The following is a 15,559-nucleotide window of genomic DNA, read 5'->3' as shown; positions in this document are numbered from 1 at the left end:
GCACACTTTGTATTTCAACCAGCCCTTTCTCGGTTAGCGTTTTGTATGTCATCTTCACAGGCTGGCAGTCTTCCTCCGGCACGTCTGTGCCATGTTCTGATCCAGGTTTATGGTAGGGCGTCTTGTGTGGCGGTTCCCTGAGATCTGAAAGACAACATGAATGTTGCTAGGGCTTCTGATGTGACTTTATTGCTGACTCCATGATCGGGGATCGCAGGCACGGCTTATGCAAATATGGGGGAGTTTATAGTTGCCCCGGGTTCCATGCCTTGGTTGCTGGACTGAGATGTGCTGCTAATTCCTGCCTCGTTTGTGTTCTGAAGAATTTGGCCCCAGCGCTGTCCGTTTAGTTATTGTAACTGCACTTTGTTCCATAATGTGGTATATACTTAGCCCCTAAGCATACATATTTAAGTATGGATTTGGAAACTCGGAACTAATCCTTCGGAACTTTCAGAACCCAAGGATATATTTCTTTTAATTCAAGTTAGATTTTACCTTCTGTAACTTAGAACAGTAAGACTGGTACACTTAAGAGACCTTGACCATCAGATTTTATAGAAGAAAAGGAGGCCCTTCTTGGATACTGCTTCCTGTGTAACTGTTTTCTGTGTCTTTTAGACATAGATATTTTTGACCCATCCTGATGTTTGTCAAGTTTTGGTTTTTTTGTTTTGTTTTACTTCTTTCCTTATTTAAGTGCTAAAGTACTACTTTACTTTTTCCATATATTTACCCTCTGACCTGTTCAAAAGAAGTGTGTTCAAAAGAAGCGCTACATTTTGTGGTAGGTTAGACAGATGGCAGAAGTTTGGATGAACTGTAGATTAAGGGGATGGATACCTTAATTTCTTTAGACAATGCAGTTTCTTTTCTAGATGTTCTGTTCCCCTTGAGCATAATTCATAAAAAGCTTAACTTTAGGTTTCTGTCCTATAGATCTAAATATTTACCACAAGGAGGCGCAGTATTGTCTACAATTATGTCAGCTATTTTGTAGCATTATGACCTTGGACATGCTTAACCTTAAGACTTAGATACCTCATCTCTAAAATCAGGATAATATTTGGTAGTTGTGAGGCTTAAGTGAGATAAGCACTTATCATTTTGCCTGGCAAAATGTTTAATGCATATTTGCTTTATTATAGGCATTTCATTTTTGCATATTATAGTTAAGGATTGTTTTGTGTGTGAGGCTGAGGGGATTATGCAATCAAAAGGGATTACAGTTCTAGGATGAGGCTATCCAAGGTCAAATGTGAATATACTTGAAAGAGAGCTCTGGGGCCCACTCTGATGGAACAGTGGGTTAAAGCCAGCACTACAAAGCTAGAGCAGCCACTTCAGCATAGAGCTTGATCCCCAGCCAGGGAGGTTACCTACATGGCACAGCAGACCTCTCCTGTCTCACCTGCTGCTCCCCTCAGCAGTGTACTTCGTCAGTCTGCCTGTTCTGCTCCCTACTCTGTCTTTGGTGAATCCTTTCACCCCCTGCATGACTGACCTGTACCCCAGTTCTGTATGCATAAATACATAAATCTTTTTTTAAAAGAGTGAGCAAGCTGTGGATGGGTTAACCTGAGAGGACTCAAGTTTGCTCTAGTTAAGCAGCAACCTAATTCTATATTTTGTACAGTCTCTAATCTCTGACAGAATTGTTTTCCAATAGATTCTGAATTAGATAATTGAATCATTTAAAATAATGATTAGATTTTCCAGTCAGCCCTTAAAACCTACACAATCCTAGCACCTACGTTCTTCCCCAGAGATCTGGGGAAGGGAAGGAGTTGTTTCCCCTTTTCCTTTCTTGGTGCTGGGCTGAATTTAATAGTATTTTATTACCTTCCCACCTTTTCTGCATCACTCTGCATTTCTGGATTTCCAGCCTTTGGGCCCCAAGATGCATGGCTGAATCTTGTACCTTACTGCTTCTGAGTTTGTTATGAGCCCTCAACATCATTTGCTTTTTTCTCTTAGTCTTCGAATTACCACCACCACTTCACATGTTGTCTGTGAAAAGCTATCTGGCTTAATTTAAACCCTAGGGATTAATAAACCCCTTAAAAAAGTTTTCAAAAAATATGAGCACTTTCTCCCCCCCCCCTTTTAATTAACATTGCCAAAAAGCAGAGTTAGAAATATTTTTTTAGGCTGAAGCTATAGAAGTGCCCTGGGTTATTTTGTTTGTTTTTTACTGCTGCCTCCCTTTTCCTGCTCTGGTACCTTCAGGTTATATAAAAGCACTGAGTGATTGTTTTGCCTTACAGTTCTAAGTGGAAATGCTGTACTTAAGTAGGGTAGGTGTGGGAGAAAGAATACTATATACCTAAAAACAAAATGTTGAGCATTTTGGGGGCATGTTCATAACTAGGAGATTAGATCCTACCCTACCCCACTACTGGAATTAGGGATATAATTTAACCATTTAGGAGAGTCTGTTTTTCCCCTCAAAGAAGGGATGTGTGTTCCAAGTACTAAGTTGATATTCTAAACAGTTGTTTCAGAAGTTTTTTTTTTTTTTTTTTTTTTTTTTTTTGTAAGACTTCCTAGAGGAAGTGTTAAAAGTCTTGAACCTATCACTGAAGGTGATCCATTGACTTGGATCACCTTGAAGGTGATCTCCTTGACTTGGATTTGCAGTTGCTGATCATCTTTTTTCACAGAAAACAAAACAAAGCTACCATTCACCTAGTCAAATCAGCAGTAAGCTAAAGGAATTAGTTACTTGAGTGGTAGGAAAAACCAACTTAATAATTTCTTTGGAAGGGTACACATATTTTTTGGTAATTAACAATACTTAGAAGTTGAACTATTGGGTGAGATGGTAGGTGTGTTTAAATTGGTGAGAAAGGTTTCCAAAGTGGTTCATTCACACTTACACTTTAAGTAAGTGCCTAAGTATAACTTCAGTTTTTGGAAAGGGTAGCTTATAAATTTTTGGATAACAATGGATTACATGGTTGTGAGCTATGCTTCTGATATATTAAATGTTTGCACTCACCAAATGCATTTGGATCTAGAGAGCCATTCCTTTTTTCTTGTCATAGAAATTAATGATTATCAAACACTATATACCTGACCCACTTTATTATGGGCTTGAATTGTGGAGATAATTCAGGTCCCTGAGGAGAATGAAATTTGTGCTGTGATTATTTTTTTCTCTCCTCTTTCTTATTCCAGTTGCTATATTAATGATCCCTAACATTTAGATCCTAGAGTGGATGGCACATGGGTGAAGTGGTCATAGGAAGTCTACGTGGATTACAACTGAGATGAAAAATGTACAAAATGAAGAATGATGTTAAAAAAAAGGATATATAAAATGTATAAAAATGTATATATATTATATATATAATAATACGCAAATAAGTTTTTCATGGGAAAAATAAGTAAATTCCAGAGTGTTTAGAATTGTAGGCAAGGTTTCTAGACAGGTTTTGTTTTATTTTTTTTAAGTCTTTCAAAATAACTAGATTATAACAAATGTTTCTGGTTTCTATAATAAGAAATGTAATTTGAAGGTTTTATTTCTTCATATAATTCAGTAAAATTACAAATTACGATATCCATAAACTGAAAATCAGTTAAGACATTTGTAGATAAAGATTAATTTATAGCTACCATTTATTGCATAGCTATAAGGTGCTATGTCTTGTACAAAGTGTTACCTGCCTTCATTTTTGATTGTCATAATCTGTTAAGGTTGTGGTATCTCTATATTACAGGTAAAGAAAATAAAACAAGTTAATTTTCCCAGGGTAATACAGAGGGAGAATGAAGAGCTAGAAGCATATAAACACTACTCTGTTGCCACTTAAAACCCAAAAGATAAATTCCTACACAGACTGTTTAGAAAGAACCTAAATTCCTAACTTGATTTGCAAGCAGAAAGCAAAATTCAAAGGTTTTTTTAACATGGTACTACAATAGGTATATTGATTGGGAGCTGATGCTAAGTGTTTCCTGTTTCCCTGGCAATGGTGTATTTAAAAATCCACTTTTTAAATCTATAAGAATGTTTTTTAAATTAGGTATATAAGTAGGAGGCTTTATTGCTCTTTAGTGATTTATCAGAATTTGGGGGGAAGAGGACTGTGGTTTGATAAAACAACATTGCTATGTCACAATGTTTAATTTATTTTGGAATATAATTTAATGGAGTGCATAAGATTTACAAGATGTAATATGTTACAGACTTGCTCAAGAACAAGAATGGATTTTAAATTAGGAATTAATGACATCAATACATCAAATTTGTCCTGCTAAATAATTTTCCTGCCATGACATATATAAGTGACTCTTAGTGTGTCATATGTATTTAATACCACTGAACTGTACATTTAAAATTGGTTGAGATGGGAAATTTTTGTTTTACGTATTTTTTACACAATGAAAACAAAACCTTAATGCAGACAATCAATATATGTTAGGTCCTACTTCTGTACAATGAAGTTTATTGCTCTGTCTCCATTATAGCTGTTCAGTCAGTTCGCTGCTACTCCCATGGATCACATGAGACAGACGAGGAGTTTGATGCTCGCTGGGTGACATACTTCAACAAGCCAGATATTGATGCTTGGGAATTGCGTAAAGGTAATTGGAGCATAGGCATGTTTATCTATTTGAATATAGAAATATGAACTTCTTTGTAGCCTTTACTTTTTGTGGAAAGCAACCAATTTAGAAAAAAATGCATTGTGGCCTCCCTTGTGGTGCACCAGGTTAAAGTGCAGCACTATGAAGCTCTCGGAAGCCACTGCAGCAGGAGTTCAATCCCTGGCCATGGTGCTGCAGATCTCTCCTGTCTTGCTGGCTGCTCCCCTCAGCAGTGTACTTCATCAGTCTGCCTGTCCTACTCCCCACTCTGTCTCTGGTGAATCCTCTCACCTCCCCTGCACCTCTGACCTGTACCCCAGTTCTGTATGCATAAAATAAATAAATCTTTAAAAAAAAAATGCATTGTGTAAACTGGCTACTGTCAAGGAACTTAGTTAGAAACATTTACACCGTCCATAGTGTTTCCTGTAAAGCACACACAATTGATATTTTAATTCTTGCATAAAATGCAGATAATTAATACATATAGTTAATTGTGATTTGTTACTTCTTTATTGCATGGCCAGTCCTTGGAATTGCAGGGTGTTTAGAAGCATCATTGGCCTCAACTACTAGATGCTAAAACTCTGCTTATCGTTGTGACATCCAAAAAATCCCTGGGAGACAAAACTGAACCTGTTTGGAGGCCACTGTTAAAATGATAGGTTGAGATGAGAGGGAGTTAGCAGTTGTGTACCTTCAGGTAACTTGTGCAAGTAGTCATTTGGTTCTCTCCCTTGGTAATGGATTGGGTTTTTTGTTATTCGAATTGCTGTGATTTGTCTTGCTCTGAGGAAACATCCAATCTAAGTAAGTACAACTTGTTTTTCCTAAATTTGTAGTTATGCACTTAACGTTACTTGTAACTGATCTAATGGTTAGACTAGTAGATAACTAATTTAAGTGTAAGGCAATTTATCTCAGATGGAGAATTCAGTCTCTGACTATATTCTAACATTGTAATTACTGGTGACCTTTGTTTAACTGTTTAAAAATAAATAAACGTAAGAAACCTAAGTGCTTCTAATGTCTGCAAACTCTGTTTTACTGCAACCCAGGAAGTTCTTATTAAATAATCTTGGATAGAGAAGTAATGAAATGAAAAGCAATTAAGCATTTCCATTAAAAGAATCCTCTATTTTATGTTGTGTCATTTTGTGCAGAACTGAAAGTAATCATGCCCAATTGTTTTCTGGTTGGATGTTTATGAGGCTTTGCACTAATGTTTCTACAATAGCTCCTTAATAACATTGCTTGAGCTTCATTAACTCTCCTGAAGCTTCTCTGCTTTTAGATAATTTTCCATTCATTTTTTTAAAGATTTATTTATTTAGGCATACAGAACTAGGGTATAGGCTAAAGGTGCAAGGGGTGGTGAGAAGAGTTACCACAGACAGAGTGGGGAGCAGAACAGGCAGATTGACCAAGTACATTGCTGAGGGGAGCAACGGGCAACACAGGAGAAGTCTGTTGTGCCATGTGGGTCACCTCCCTGGCCAGGGATCAAACTCGCCCTACAGTGGCTGTGGCTAGCTTTGTAGCACTGTGCTACAACCCTTTGCACCACCAGGGAGGGCCTAGATTATTTTCCATACAAGTCTATTTAAAGCAACCAAAACAATATCCATTCTACAAAAAGTTAGAATTGTTTGTTGAGACTGATTCTTGAAAAGAAGTCACCTAGGGCCCTCCCTGGTGTGGCAGCAGGTTGGAGCACTGCACTGAAAAGCTAAAGCAAGCTGGCCACTTCAGTGCGAGTTCGACCCCTGCCTGGAGGGTGACCCACATAGCGCGGCAGACTTCTCCTTTCTTGCGTGTTGCTCCCCTCAGCTGTGTACTTTGTAGGTCTGTCTGTTCTGGTCCCTGATCGTTTCTGGTGGGTCCTGTCGCTGCCCCTGCATCTCTGGCTGTACCTCATTTCTGAATGCATAAATAAATAAATCTTTTTTAAAAAAGAAAGAAAAGAAGCCATCTAATTGGTAATGAAAGTAGTATGCATTTAAGGAAACTTTGGTTTTTACTTCAGTCCGCATGCATGGTTCTCTCTACTAATTTACTGCAAAAGATGTACTGTTAAGGTAGAAGTTACATTATTGAAGGTAGATTCTCAAACTTGGATACAGAAATATGAACTTCTTTGTAGTCTTTACTTTTTGTGTAAAGCAACCAGTTTGGAAAAAATGCATTGTGGTTTTAAATTTATTTATGTATATAAGCACTGGGGTGTAGACCAGAGGTGTGGGAGTGAGAGGGTTTACTAGAGACAGAGTGGAGAGCAGAACAAGCAATCTACTGAAATACACCGCTGAGGGAGCAGCAGGTGAGACAGTGCTATGGGGGTCAGCAGGGATGGAACTCTTGCTGCAGTGGCTGCCAAGATAGCTTTATGGTGCAGAGACTTATTTACCCCACTGCACCACCAGGGAGGCCCATTCGCGGACTTTGTAAAGAGAATAGAGAGATTCCAATAAGGTCACATATATGTGATTCAGTAAAAATTTAACTAACTTGTAATTTGAGTGAGGATATTCCAGATTGACGTGATCCCTCTTTTTAATTTAACAGGAATGAACACACTTGTTGGCTATGATTTGGTTCCAGAACCCAAAATCATTGATGCTGCTTTGCGGGCCTGCAGACGATTAAATGATTTTGCCAGTGCAGTTCGCATCCTAGAAGTTGTTAAGGTCAGTGAAGTGACGGCTGAAATTGTTCTGCAAATGGTTAGGCTGCTCATTAAGAATCAGCATGTTCTATGTTTTTTAATTTATTAAAATACTTAAATTCTGTAGCTAGAGAGAATGTACGTTGCAATTACAGTCTTTCTGAAAGAAGTTTGGCAGGATTTTTCCAAGGCCTTAGAAATTGTGCTTGATACCCTTTTGTACAATTTCATTTGAGAATTTATCTTATATCTGTTAATGTGGCAGAAATGTATTTAACATTAAGCATATTCATAGTATTTATTAGGTAAAGAAAATAAACTTTGAGAATACACATCTCAAAATAAACACGTTTCACCCACCAGAGCTCTAGCGCCAGTGCACTGTCATATTACTGACCTCTCTTCTCCCTCTTTCAGCTCCTTTGGTAACTACTGTAATTTTCAGAGTGTAGGAGTGGTTTTTGTTGTATTTTGCCAGTTTGTTTTCCTTTGTTGTTTATAGTCCACAAATGAGTGAAAGCATTCAGTAATTGTGTGACCTCAATTTTATCAAAAAGATAGATGAAAATGTAGGAGAATATTTAATCTCCCTCTTGTTTATAATTTTGGGGGTTTTTTTTGTAATAAATATGTTGCCTACTAAACAAGAATTTTATAATTTAAAAAATACAGTTAAACCTACCAGTAGAATTTGTTAAAGGTAAAAGAATAACTGTATATACTTTGTGAGTCCATATCTTTTTAATATTTGGCCCTGGAATCTTATGCCAATATAAGTTTTGGTAAGCCTCATAACTCTTTTGCTCTGGAAATAAATATTCTCTTAAGTGTAGCTCTCCATGAAAAGACATTCCGGTCTGTAAGAAAGATCTGTAAGAGGGAAGTGTGACATTACTCTAGCTACACAGAGTAAGATAATTAAGGGTTCTGTAGGCTATTAATCCATTCAGCTCCAGTGGTTAATTCAGTTAGGGTCTTAAATAGGAGGCAAATTAAAAACTTTTCCTGTGTTAATTTAATTACTCATGTTGCCTTCTGGGCATGTTTAATTACCTTCACAAAATTCTGTCATCACCATTTTATTTCCAGTAACTCAAGACTTTCAAATGTTTTTTTTCTTTCGTCTCACTGTCTTAGTTATTCTCAAGGTATTTTTAAACCCCACCCTGAATAGTGCCAATGTAAACAGTTCTATATTGAACACATGTTAACTGAAAAGTAGATGATTTGTATTTTGTGCTACTCGCCTCTTTATGTGACTAAAAACATTTTCAAACACAACTTCAGAGAGCTAAACATGAATATTTTCTTGATTAGGACAAAGCAGGACCGCATAAGGAAATCTACCCCTATGTCATCCAGGAGCTTAGACCAACTTTAAATGAACTAGGAATCTCCACTCCAGAGGAACTGGGCCTTGACAAAGTGTAAACTTCATGGGTAAGCAACACAGCACTGAATATGACAGGAAACCTCTGAGCGGGAGTAAAGGGAGTAACATTTCAGTGTTCTCAGAAAGAACAAAACCTTTTAATACCGGTGCTAGAGGATGTGATCTTAGAAATTTAGAGTACAATGAGTTTTAGAATTGTTCTTTTAGTAGTATAAAGGCAACTAAATGCCACCTTCATTAAAAGTCTATATGAAGGGCCTTCCCTGGTGGCGCAGCAGGTTAAAGCACAGCATTAAGAAGCTAAAGCCATTTCAGCATGAGTTTGATCCCCACCCTAGAGATAACCCACATGGCGTGGCAGACCTCTCCTGACCAGCCCACTGCTCCCCTCAGCAGTGTACCTCATCAGTCTGCCTGTTCTACTCCCCACTCTGTCTCTGGTAAATCCTCTCACCACCCCTGCACCTCTGGCCTGTACCCCAGTTCTGTATGCATAAATAAATAAATCTTTTTAAAAAATCTATATATGAAGTCGTTTAAGCATAAAGAATGGCATAGAGAATACATGTAACTACACTCATATTTTCAGGTATTATTTTACCACATAATTTGTTTGTCTTTCCCCCCACTGACCTCCCCCCCATGACCAGTTTCACATAGAATTGAAGTTTTCTGTGTACCTTTTCCTAATTCTAGCCCTTTAACCTGCCCCAGCCAAAAGGTTATCCACTGTGTACAAAGTATTCAGTATGCATGTGTTTTTGTGAGTTTTTTTAACACCTGATTTTTTGTTTTTATTTATGCACACAGAACTGGGGTATGGCCAGAGGTATAGAGGCAGTGAGAGAATTCACCAGAGACAGAGTGGGGAGCAGAATAGGCCAACTGTGACCAAAGTACACTGCTGAGGGGAGCAGCAGGCAAGACAGGAGAGGTCTCTGTGCCATGTGGGTCGCTTCCCTGGCCAGGGATCGAACCCGTGCTGCAGTGACTGCAGACAGCCTCATAGTGCTGCACTTAACCCATTGCACCACCAGAGAAATTCTGGTGGTACTCTCTTTTTAAAACTTGCTTTGGGCTTCCCAAGAACTTCTTCATATCCTTGTCTGTCCCCATACTATGACCATTACATCCTTAGAGACAGATTGCTCATCTTTGTAATACATGAAAGTGTGTGTGTACGTGAAAGATTTCTGTGAGTACTTCGAGGAAACTTAAGTATTCAGAATAGAGGTTTTCCTAGTTAAATTTTTAAAGCTGTTGTCTCGTTCATATTCCATAATGGGACTCTGAGGAGGCTCTCTAAAAACTTGAGCTACATTTTCACTTTATCAGTTATTTTTCCAAGGAATCCAGATTGTTATATAGGACATATAGACTGAGGTAACGTTCTATTTCTCTAGAAACTATTTTTAAAAGACAACTATTTACTTTCTTTTAGAAGACTACCTCAGAAAGTACCAGGGGTATAAATAACCAAAAAAGCCACAGAGCCTGAAGGCCTGTCAGAGCAGAAAATGCTTTACAGAACCAGTGACCTCCTTGGGCTGTTGCTCTAAAGAATCTTTTAGAAAAGATTTCTACTGTTTCATTATTTTTTTCATGATTAAATCTTCATTCTCTCTTATAGATGGGCTTCCCAAGAACTTCTTCATACTGCTACTTGATGTCAACAGTCACCTGGAAATGCTGAAAATAACAGATTACCTTATTTCAACACATTTTCCTTTATTGAGTTCCAAACCATATAATGATGACTTGAACTTTAATAAAAGGGAAATGTATTTGAAGTGAAACCAGGTATTGTTCCATGTGTTTCCATTGCAAAATGGGAGATGACCCACTCTACTGCCATGGTGTCCACAGTGTCATGGCTTTGTTGCTGTCTTAGGTGAGAGAACCTCTTGGATTCTCTGGAAGCCTTCTGACAAAGTCAGCTACATAAGCATATTTGAGTGCTCTGGTTAGTAAATCAGCTAGGGGCTAAAAAGTCATCATTTTAGAATTTCCTTTTTGACAGGGCCACCACACGGTCTTGGCTTAGGAATTGATTGTAGAACCAGATCATCTTCCCTAAACATGTGAAATAAAGTCTAAAAGTGGCCACAGAAATAGTCCTGAGGATGTGCTTTGGTGGCCAGTCTCCCTAGATGACTAGGTAAATCTTACTGGTAAAGTTCTTACTCCCATCAAATACTGTCTATGCCACCCCTTCTCATACTGTCCTCTACCCTCCCATTAGATTAAATTGGGTTTAGTGGGCTAGAAAATAAAAGGTGTATCTTTTAGCTTTATGGATACTGGCTCCATTAAAGAAAGTAGACAATCAAGTATTCACAATTTAGAGAAGAGGATCTTTTCACAACTTGCTAATGGTTGGGGCTTCAACCCTAACTTCAGTCTCCTTACCTTTCATTAAAAAAAAATTGCTATAGAACAATTATTACATAAATGATGGTTATTATTATTATAAGTAAGACTTGAGGGTTTAGGATTATGGAATCCACAGCCCAACATTTCATACCGATTAATGGTTTGCCACATTTGTTTTATACCTAGTAATACACACTTATTTTCTCAGCCACTTGAGAAAAGTGGCAGACAAGGCCTATATACATCTAAAAATAAGGACTTTATCACCCTGTATACCAGTACTGTCCCTATGCCACAATACTATTAATATGCTTCTAGAAGTTTGACATAACATTTTTCTCAAGAGGCGTAGTATTATAGAGCATAGAATTTTGGCAAGAATACTACACAGATGATAAGAGATTCCAAGTGTATTCCCTCAAGCGCACATTACATCTACCCATCAGCTGATGGAAGAAAACAAGATGTTAGCAATAAGGTAGGAAAATGGGGCCTGGGAACAGACCCATGTTCAAGTTCCAGCTTACTATACATTAGCCAGATGACTATGGAAAAGTGACATTATGCTTTCTGTACTTTGGTCCACTTACCTGAAAATAGGAACTACTTTGCAAGATGATCATAAGAATGAAAGATTAGTAAGATTAGGTCTTCTTATAATCAATTTTTTTGTTGTGTTTGAGAAATGGTACAAACCTAGCATTCTTTCCTAAGTTCTGCTAGCTATTCCTGCTCTTAAACCAAATGCCAAGTGGCTTGTCAGCAGCATAAGTTCCATCTTGTATTTTACAGCTGCATTGTTTGCTTTGCCCAGCTTTGTATCATTTTCCTATGTTGGGAAAGTTCTAAAACAGGATTCTCTGTCAGGCTTGGCTCTCCACAGCTGTGGGCTGGCCTTAAGACGAGCCCATCCTTTTAAGTTTAAAAGTATTTTGTTAGAGTACACCTCATGCTCCGGAAATGTTTTCTACATGTTGCTCTATGAAAATTTGAAGAGAATTACTAGTATGCTAGGGCTGTCATAACATAGTACCACAGATTGTATTAACTTAAACAACAGAAATTTATTTTCTCAGCGTTCTGGAGGCTGGAGTCCAAGGTGTCCGCAGAATTAGTTTCTGGTGAGGCCATTCTACCTGATTTTCAGACAGTTGTTTCTTTCCATGTCCTCACAGAGCCTTTTTCTCCATATGAACACATTTCTGGTGTCTCATCCTCTTATTAAAAGGATACCAGGGCCACCCCACTGGCGCAAGGGGTTAAGTCTCAGCATGATGAAGCTACTGGCAGTTCATCCCTAGCTAGGGAACTACTGCAGACCTTTTCTTGTCTAGCCCACTGCTCCCCTCAGCAGTGTATTTCAGTGGATCTGATCTGCCTGTTCTGTTTCCCACTGTGATGAATCCTCTCACACCTCTGGCCTATACCCCAGCTCTTGTATGCATAAATAAAATCATCTGCAAAAAAAAAGATACTAGTCCTGTTGGTTCAGGGTTGCACTCCTATGACTTCATTTAACCTTAATCCTTAACCTTGAAGATTTGTCTCCAAATACCGTCACATTGGGTATTAGGGTTTCAACATAGGAATTTGGGAAAGACAAGATTCAGTCCATAACAATAAAGATATGATATACCTGACTGACAGAAAAAGAAGACAGGTTTTTGAGGTAGATAAGAATTCGGTTGACCTCTACAACTTTGTGGCTTTATTCAAGTACTGTGATGCTATTTCCTATGTATACATGAAGTGGGTATGACAACATCATATAAGGATATCTTGATCAGGGAAAATCTCATCCCTCAAAAAAGGACATGAATAGATAGTGCAGAGGTGGGGGCTGATAACCTGGGAGCCCAGAAAAACCTGCAGATTCTCGGGCACTATCATTTATTGATCAGAGTTCCATGAATAATGGACAAAGTCTAGATTGTAAGGCTAGATTCTGAAACCTGGTGACATTGGGGAATAGAAAGCCACAGAGGGAAATAGGATAAAAAAAGGCATCAGTTCCCACCCCTCCCCATGCCTATTCCCAGATACTTGCCTAAAGGAAAGAACTGCAACTCAACTGAGCATGAAAGTTTGTCTCAGGACCAAGAAAAGGTAGGGGATGGGTGGGATTCCCATGATCTGAATGAGGACTCCAGGAAGGAGAGAAAGGCCTGAAAGCCAGGGTGGGAGTCTGCTCCTGATAGCCGAAAACCTCCCTTAATATTCATTACTCACCACCCCCAACAGTAAAGAAGATGGGAACCAGAGAAGATTGGAAGTTACCTTATCTGCCCTGCACAGCATTAGGTGCTGGGCCTAATACAGTACTTGCCACCCAACAGGAAATACGGACAAGGCTTTGCTGAATGGAGTAGTTGAGGATCCTATTAGGGGAGTCAGCATAGCCACTGTAGGTTAGGATCTGAGTGGCAAGTTTGAGGAAGAGTGGCTCAGTGCCCTTGTGTTATGGAAGTGTTTACTACCCTGGAAATGCATTCCTGTAGAACTGAGTTTTATTTTGCGGAGTATTGTTCTTAGGTTCCTAGTGAATGATAAAAGAGAACTCCCACACCCAACCGGCAGTCATGGTTTCTTTATTAATAAAATGAGTTTGGCCTATATCATCTCTAAAACACCTCCCAGACCTAGAGTTACTTGTTTTTTAAATGATAATTTTTTTTTAAAGACTGCGTGTGTGTAAAAGAAGTGGGGTATAGGCCAGAAGTGTGGGATAGGGGTATGTGAGGATTCACAGGAGACTGTAAGGAGCAAAACGGGGGTCTGAAATACACTGCAGGCTGGACAGGAGAGGTGTACTACACTATTTGTGGTCTGGAATCCAACCTAGGCCTAGTGTTGAAACTTGATCCCAGGCCACCAGGGAGGTCCCACCATGCCTAAATTAAAAGTTAAGAGGGCAAGTAATAGGACATTCATTCAACAAATACTACTACAATGACTTGATGTTGGAAAACATGAATAATTCGTCAGCTTGTCCCCTTGGGGAGTGTAAAGCCAGGAGGATAAAATACTAAATCTTCAGAACACTATAAGATTTGTGACGATCAACGATCATTCCAATCACTTTACAATATAATTTCAATTCTTTTAGGTGTTACTGATAACTCCCATTTCTCAGCTGAAGAAGCATATATAAAAAGGTTAGATAACATGCCAGTAAATGACAGAAAATAATCAGGACTCAGGGTCTGTGCTCAAACACGTAACAATTACCTGAGCACTTATGATGTGAGATGGGGGTGAGAAGGGGTAGTGAGAAAGGCACTCAAACTCATTTGCTACAAGTTCTGGAGGTGTGACATCAAGTGGGTCTTCACCACTTTTTCTTTGGCCCTTAGTGAGAGGTCTCCAAATTCACAGGCTACATAGCCAGGGGACGGGGAATTATTTATAGCCCAAGTGGACCTGGGTTCAAATTTTAGGTTTACCAATGAATTTGAATTAGTCTACACCTCATTTACATAACAGTAGTATACTACCAGCATCATTGTAAGGTCATTAAGATTAGGTATTAAACTGAATCTCATGAAATTACTGTTTCTAGAGATTAAAAAAAAAAAACAAAAACCTGGTGCAAACTGTGGACAGTTATTAGCATTCCTTTGTGCCACTTCTCACTTTACAAAACTCCAACCCTAAATTATTCTCTCCCATTTGCCTAAGGCATAGCCCCGCCTGTTTGGGTGGCCCAGGGGGCTCAGAAGTCACACATTGTTGACCTACCCCGTGCAAGTCAATAAATTCGTCTAGGGACAATCTCCTGAGATTTGGCAAGTCCTAAAGGATCTGGTGCTGCTTTCCAGTCAGCCACAAGCACATCCCTTGGGGGCCAGAAAAGTCAAGGGCAGTGACAGCTCCCATCTACCACACACAGACTCAGTGCACTTTCATCCTTCTTTCAGTGGCCTATTTACCCTTGTTTGTCGCTTTAGACGGGAAGTGACATTTCCCGTTTTAAAACGTGAAAACTAAGACCTGGAGGTCAGACCTCCTCCAAGGCACCGCGTGCAGTTGGAAATAACGTGGGTGCAGCATTAGGTGGATCAGACGAGGCACCGCCCCTAGTGTCATCTCCGTAGAGTCCCTGAACTTGCCTCTCGGGTTTGTTGCCTTTTCTGGAGAAGGGTGTTAACGCCGCCTTTTCTTCCAGCGCAGTTTTCGGTTCAGCCCGGGTCCTCTCGGCGCACCCTTGGGGAACTCCCCCTTTGCGGAGGGGACACGCGCGGAGAGAGCGTGCGCCGAGCCGTAGAGGGCTCGGCTGGCCAGCGCGCACCAGCAGAGCTCCAGAAATAGAGTACACTTGGTTCCCACAGCCCCAGGCTGCCACTGACCGCAAGTCCCTCAGCGACCAGGAAAGGAGCGAGCGAAACGACCCACGCCCCGGAAGGGCGAAACAGTTGCGCCAACCCCTCAGCGGGCGGGGAGTGGCGGGCGCCTCCTGGCCGCCATCTTGCCGAGGGGAGACGGCCCCGCTCCGGCCGATGCGGATTGGCCAGGGGGCGGGGCTCCGCTGCCGG

General features: G+C 39.7%; 1 protein-coding gene across 1 annotated transcript in view; it reads left to right on the top strand.

The window, feature by feature from the left end:
- The window catches only part of LOC101635613 (cytochrome c oxidase subunit 5A, mitochondrial), an 11,360-nt gene extending 910 nt beyond the window's left edge, over positions 1 to 10,450 (top strand). The window contains exons 2-5 of the mRNA XM_012728549.1: positions 4,477 to 4,593; positions 7,162 to 7,283; positions 8,579 to 8,701; positions 10,285 to 10,450. Of these exons, the coding sequence (XP_012584003.1) occupies positions 4,477 to 4,593; positions 7,162 to 7,283; positions 8,579 to 8,692 (353 nt within the window). The 3' untranslated portion in view covers positions 8,693 to 8,701; positions 10,285 to 10,450. The remainder of the gene's footprint in view (positions 1 to 4,476; positions 4,594 to 7,161; positions 7,284 to 8,578; positions 8,702 to 10,284) is intronic.
- Positions 10,451 to 15,559: the final 5,109 nt, after the last annotated feature.

Source organism: Condylura cristata, unplaced genomic scaffold (assembly GCF_000260355.1).
Source record: "Condylura cristata isolate star-nosed mole 26May11 unplaced genomic scaffold, ConCri1.0 scaffold00023, whole genome shotgun sequence".
In the NCBI taxonomy this organism is placed as follows: domain Eukaryota; kingdom Metazoa; phylum Chordata; class Mammalia; order Eulipotyphla; family Talpidae; genus Condylura; species Condylura cristata.
Note: the sequence above shows the minus strand (reverse complement) of the source record. Positions and strands in the feature narration are given on the sequence as shown.